Below are 6576 nucleotides of genomic sequence, written 5' to 3' on the forward strand. Positions count from 1 at the left end.
GCTAGAACGCCTGTTTCAAGCGCAGCAGCAATTGCGTGTTACCACTATGATGGCTATGACTCCCACCTCTGTTACCCCCGATAGTGACCGATTTATTAACCATACCCCTTCCTGGTTGCCTCAGGTGGGGCGCTTTGGAGCAAAATTTGTAGCGAATCGCATGGCTGTTTCTCGGGTGTAAAAGGCGACACCAGTAGTCATAATTTTGTCTCAGGTGGGTCTCTAGGGCAGAGTCCTAGTTGTGGCCAGACTGGACCCTAGCCATTGCACAGAGACACCTAGTGACACCCCCGACTCTGGTTACTGCTGTTCCTGCCCCCGTCGTTGTTCCCCAGTTGCCAGGCAAAGCACTGCAGGGAGAGTCACGTTGCTTCCAGCTTACGGACTCTCCGGTCTCCATATGACGTGAGCATTCTGGTTGGTGCTAGAGGCTCCGCCGCTGGATGGCTGAGGCCTAGTCCAGACTCCCCAAAGCACCAAAGAGGTTGTGAACCATTTGGGTTCACGGGAGCACGCTCATCACTGGAGACACTGGGTCAAAAATAAATAAGAAAGGGGGAGATGTGGAAAGCCGCCTCCCGAATCGGGCCTAGCGTATGCGCTGCAGCCTGCTCTAGAGTTACCCCCGCCCATCGAGTGAGCCAAGATGGCGCCTGCATCCTGTTTCCGCATAGTGACGCATGTATCCGCCACCCGCTCCTACCAATCGAAATCCTGTATACGCGATACTAGCCTAGAAGCTTATTGGTTGTTAATTGTGTATAAAAGGTCTTACCCGGACGGGGTAGGGTGAGACAGCCCACAAGGAGCCGTGCCTGACGGCCACATCGAGGCTGCTCTCCCACGAGGCGCCGTGCCCCGTGTGGGAACCAGTAACACAGAATGTTCATCTAGCTGTAGTAAAGGGCTTGCTTTCACAACTGCCGTGTGGTTCGAGTCGTGATTCACGACCAGGTTAGTTCGCGCAGTCTGCATCTCTCTCTCTCCTTCCCTGTTTCCCCTCGCCGGCCGGGAACCGGGGACCGAGCGGGGCAGCGCCGGACACTACATCCCAGAGCCTGGGGGAAAACAGCCACACTTCCTTAAACCAGTTAAGAATTACAGGCTAACAGGTGCCACCTGCTGGGCAGAAAAGCACAGTGACCTGAAGCATCACAGGGTGTACCAATTTTCTAGCACACACCCTCAGAGAAACCAGATACTGAATATTTCTTCCTTCTGGGACCTGAACCTGTTCTGGTCTGGGAAAACCTGATTGGGGTAAGCAAGGAAACCATGCCTAGACAACAGGAAACTACAATGTACACTAAGAAAAATGAAGTTATGGCTCAGTAAAAGGAACAAACTTACACTTCAACTGAGATACAGGAATTTGAACAAATAATAAATCAATTCAAAAAGTTTAAGGAAGATATGGCAGAAAAACTGAACCATATAATGAAAACACAGGATGTACATGAGGTAGAAATTGAAAGTTCAAAAAACCAACTAGCAGAATCTATGGAAATGAAAGTCACAACATAAGAGATGAAAGACACAATGGAAACACAACAGCAGATCTCAAGAGGCAGAAGAAAACACTCAGGAACTGGAGAACAAGGCACCTGAAAGCCTACACACAGAAGAACAGATAGAAAAAAGAATGGAAAAGTACGAGCAATGTCTCTGGGAACTTAAGTAGAAAATGAAAAGCAAGAATTTATGTGTCATTGGTGTCCCAGAAGGAGAAGAGAAGGGAAAAGGGAAAGAAGTAATAATAGAGGAAATAATCAATGAAAATTTCCCATGTCTTATGAAAGATGTAAAATTACAGATCCAAGAAGCACAGCATACCCCAAACAGAACAGATCTGAATAGGCTTACACCAAGACACTTAATAATCAGATTATCAAACATCAAAGACAAAGAGAGATTCCTGAAAACAGAAAGAGAAAAGTGAAGTGAAAAGCAAAGGAAGCTTGATAAGACTATGTGTGGATTTCTCAATAGAAACCATGGAGGCAAGAAGGAAGTGGGGTGATATATTTAAGACACTGAAAGAGAAAAACCACCAACCAAGAATCCTATATGCATCAAAACTGTCCTTCAAATATGAGGGAGAGCTTAAAATATTCTCTGACAAACAGACACTGAGAGAGTTTGTGAACAAGATACCTGCTCTACAGGAAACACTAAAGGGAGCACTTCAGATGGAAAGGAAAAGGCAGGAGTGAGAGGTTTGGAACACAATTTTGGGAGACAGTAGCACAGCAATGTGGGTACACTGAGCAAAGATGACTGTGAGTATGGTTGAAGAGGGAAGGATAGGAGCATGTGGGATGCCAAAAGGAAAGAGGAAAGATAGAGACTCAGACTGTATAACTCAGTGAAACCTAGGGTGCTCAATGATTGTCATAAAAGATACAAATAAGTTTTTACATGAGGTAGAGCAAATGAATGTCAAAATTGCAAGGTGTTGAAAATTGGGTGGGAGCATATAATATTTCTCTTTTTGTGCCTGGCTTATTTCACTCAGCATTATGTCTTCAAGGTTCATCCATGTTGTATGTTGCATGGCATCGTTCCTTCTTATTGCCACATAATATTCCACCATGTGTATATACCACATTTTAGTTTATTTTGTTTTATTTTATTTATCCACTCATCTGTTGAAGGACACTTGGGACATTGAACATATAAAATAAATGGTTTATAATGTAGAAAAAAATAGGGTGAGATTGGGAGAAAATACAATCAATTCAAACTAGAGACTATAATTAACAGAAACATTGTATTATCCTTCCTTTAATATAAGAAAGACAATATACCAAAGCTAAATGCATATGGGGGTACATGGGGAAAGGGTATGAGACTCTTGGCATTGATGATGTTGTCTGACTCTTTATTCTACTTTAGTTTAATGCTATCTTTCCTTTTGGTGCTTCCTAGCTGTTATGTTTTCTCTCTCTCTTTCTTTTTTCTTTCTCTTTTGTCTCTCTGCCTCCTTTGACTCTTCCTCCTTCTTTGTGGAAGAAATGGAGATGTCCTTATATAGATAGTGGTGATGGTGATGAATACATAAATACATGACTATACAGGGAACCATCAATTGTTTACTTAGGATGGAATATATGCTGTGTGAACAAAACCGTCTTAAAAATTGTTTGATGTAAAAATCTTGAGGACACTATATTAAGTGAAATAAGAAAGAGACATAAGGACAAATATTGTAGGGTCTCATTGATATGAACTAATTATAATATATAAACTCATAGACATGAAATATAAGTTACCAGGATATGGAAAGAGACTAAAGAATGGAGAGTGGTTGCTTATTATGAGCAGAATGTTCAACTAGGATGAACTTAAACATTCAGAAATGGACAGAGGTGATGGTAGCATGTTGTGGGAATAACAGTGCTGAATTGTTTGTGAATGTGGTGTGGAGGGTAAGTGCAGGGTCACGTATGTCACCAGAAAGAAAGTTGGAGGTTAAAAGATGGGAATGTATAAAACAGTGAATCTTGTGTTGGACAATGTCCATGATTAACAGTACAAATATTAGAAATCTCTCTCATGAACTAGAACAAAAGTATGACTCTATACCTAGAAGTTAATAATAGAGGGGCATATAGGAAAAAATATACCCATTGCAAACTATATGCTACAGTTAGTAGTGTTTTAATGTTCTATTATCTACAAGAAATATACTTTAGCAATACTATGAATCACTAAAATAATGGAGGGGGTTTGTTAAGGTTATGGGAAGATTTGAGTTTCCTTTTTTGTCTCTATTTCTTTTCTGGAGTAATGAAAATGTTCTAAAAATTGAAAAAAAATTTGTGGTGATGGATGCACAACTGTATGATGGTACTGTGGGAAATTGTGCACTTTGGATAGTTGTATGGTATGTGAACAATCTCAATTTTTTAAAAAAAAGGTAAAAAAAAGGGCATTGGAGCAAAAAATACTATAACTGATTATTTCCATGAAAAATTTCATAATTTTAATCTTGTTGCACAAAACTTTATTAAGGGATGGGCAAATAACCTCAGAAGATGATCTTAGACATAAAAACAGTATCAAACATACAAGTTATCCAGAATAAAAGTTCAATTGCCAGAGAGAATGAAGAATTAAACTCACACACCTTAACATTTCCACCAGGAAATGAAAACATGGTAATTTTTTGGAGATAAATCCTTCACAATAAACATAGCCTTTTATGTAGTATAATTGGATTGTGGTTGTTCAGGATTGCTCTTTTAGGCTTGCATTTATGTTGATTTAAAAAGTAAGTCATCTTTGCAAAACAGGCACAGACTTTTCTACACAGATTTTCTACCAATGAAAATATGGTCTGGTCTCATCATTAAGGCAAGTCAATAAAATAATAAACCCAAGAAATAATTTAAAAGCATAATTGTCATGACTGATGTACAAAATTAGAATTCGCCCTGAAATCAGGGAGTACTGTTCCTCAATGTTATAAATTTGACTCTTCCATAGCTGAGACTATATATAGTCAAAAAATTTAACTGAAAAGTTTAAAATTACCTATATATCATTTTATATATAATTAGTTTTTAAAATCCTTTAATTTTGTCTAGCAGGATACTCACTCTCACATCATAGCTAAATCATAAGGAATGTCAAAAATTTGAGAAAACAGCTACAAAAAACTCATCCCTGAGAAGTGAGAGAAAGAAAAATCTCTGTGAACGTAGACATGACAGTCTAGTACTTTTTCACAAACTTTTCCACAGCATGGACTATTATTAACAGCCAGCAATAAAATGTACTTCAATTCTGAATAGTTACTGCCTCTGTTTTATTGTTCTGATCTTTTTTTAGTGAAACTACAAGTGATACATTAAAAAATCAGATAAATAGGAAATCATTTTATTGTCAGCTTAACATTTTGTCAAGTGCAAGGTTGGCTAGCCAAGATATCTATATTCCAATAATGACTGAAATAATAACTTCTTCTTGCATCTTTTCTTTCAAGTCTCCATTTCCCCCACGGCTCTTCACCCATATTATAAAGTAATAAAATTACAATTGAGTTTACTATTATCAATGGCACTCTCATCACAGTTCTTACAGATTGAATAAGGTTCATTAGCAGAGATTTGAGTCCTGGCTCCTCTCCAAATCTGCCAGTACCCGGGTCTGTTCCCCAGCCAGTGTTCTTGGGGAAGAACTCCTCATGCAGTACAGTGATGGCGTTGATGTAGAGCAGGGCTGCCTGCAGCAGTGAGTACAGAGTAAAGGCCATGGCTCCTGGAGCCACCCTGGGCCCAACAGCTCACACTCCTACTGCCATCCAGGAATTGGTGATGCAACAGCCTCCCTGGGAGACAGATTTTTGTTCACTGCATGTAAAAATAAACCAAGCTTCTCAGCTAGAAAGCTGAGAAGCAAACCTTGGCTCTGAAAAAATCTTATAAATATAAGTGATGCTTATCCATGTTGATGAGGGAAAGGAAGCCTAGGAGGGGTTAAGCAACTTGCCCAGATCACCTGTACTGAGTGCAAAGGTCTGAGCTCATGAGCCAGTGTTCTGGACCACTGGGCTCTCTACACCTATCCTACCTGCCACTTAACTACTCTCAGACTCCCACAGTTTCCAGGCTCACCCCTGGCCTGGCCAACTTCCAGGTTATCTACTCATCTGACTTCCTTGCCTCTGGGCCAGGCTTTCTCATGATCATCCATGGCCCACTTGCCACCATTGGAGTCAGAAGCTCAGTCAACTACTCTGTGCTCCTGCCCTGTCAATTTTCCTGCTGGAATACTTGCTTGCATAGGCCCTCATCAGGGGCCAACAACCATTACCTCACTGAGCCTTGGAACCCAAAACCAGCTGTAACATCAGGGTCTCAGGAGCCACTACTTTGTCCTCTGAATCTTGCAACTCATACCTTGGAGTCTCCTTCCTCTGTATTTCATGACTTCAGAAACACCTGACTCCTTCCCCAAGTGGTGACCAGGAGCTCCTGTAATGTTTACTACATTCCTTAAACCAAACTTAGCAAGGGACCTGAGGCTCTGCAGTATTCACCCTTGGACTCTTTCCTGTAGATCCTGCCTGCTGTGGCTTTCTGGAGTCCCAGGATGCTACACATGTTGCTCCCTTGGTGTTTGAAATGTTTCCCCTAGGTTCTGGGAGCTGTTTCTCCTTGGCTTTTGAATCCAGGGATGAAAACAGTACTGGAACTCTGGAAACCTGATACTTTGTTAACAAATTTGTTATAAGAAACCTTCTGAAATTCAAAAAGAATCTCTAATACCCTCAGGGTTTAGCAATGTCCATCTCTTCCTGGATCATAAACACATATTTTAAGATATTGGTTGTCTTGTAGATACCAAAAACTTCTCTCCCCTCCCCTCTATCCCCAGAGCCTTGGAAACTGCCCAAATGCTTCTCCAGAACTTAGAAGTTCACCCAAGTTGCCATTAGGTGTCAAGTTCAGGCACTGGAAGCTTCTCTTCTTAGCAATGCTGATCAACATGGGAGGGTTTCTGTCCTAAGTGCATAACAACCAATTTATGACACTGCGGTTTCAAAGCGAGAGAGACTTTTATTGCAAAGTG

At 40.8% G+C, this 6576-nt stretch overlaps 1 protein-coding gene across 1 annotated transcript; it reads right to left on the reverse strand.

The window, feature by feature from the left end:
• Positions 1–4603: 4603 nt before the first annotated feature.
• Positions 4604–5257, reverse strand: LOC119535509 (immediate early response 3-interacting protein 1-like). The gene is made up of 2 exons (XM_037837824.1): positions 5014–5257; positions 4604–4614 (listed from the first exon to the last, which is right to left on the reverse strand). The coding sequence occupies exons 1-2, from the start codon at positions 5255–5257 to the stop codon at positions 4604–4606; spliced, it is 255 nt and encodes an 84-aa protein (XP_037693752.1).
• Between the last annotated feature and the right edge of the window lie 1319 nt (positions 5258–6576).

This window comes from Choloepus didactylus, chromosome 5 (assembly GCF_015220235.1).
Source record: "Choloepus didactylus isolate mChoDid1 chromosome 5, mChoDid1.pri, whole genome shotgun sequence".
Lineage (NCBI taxonomy): Eukaryota > Metazoa > Chordata > Mammalia > Pilosa > Megalonychidae > Choloepus > Choloepus didactylus.

Excerpts from the sequence above, each read along its gene's own strand:
- LOC119535509 (XM_037837824.1), bottom strand. The coding sequence starts at position 5,257 with ATGGCCTTTACTCTGTACTCACTGCTGCAGGCAGCCCTGCTCTACATC.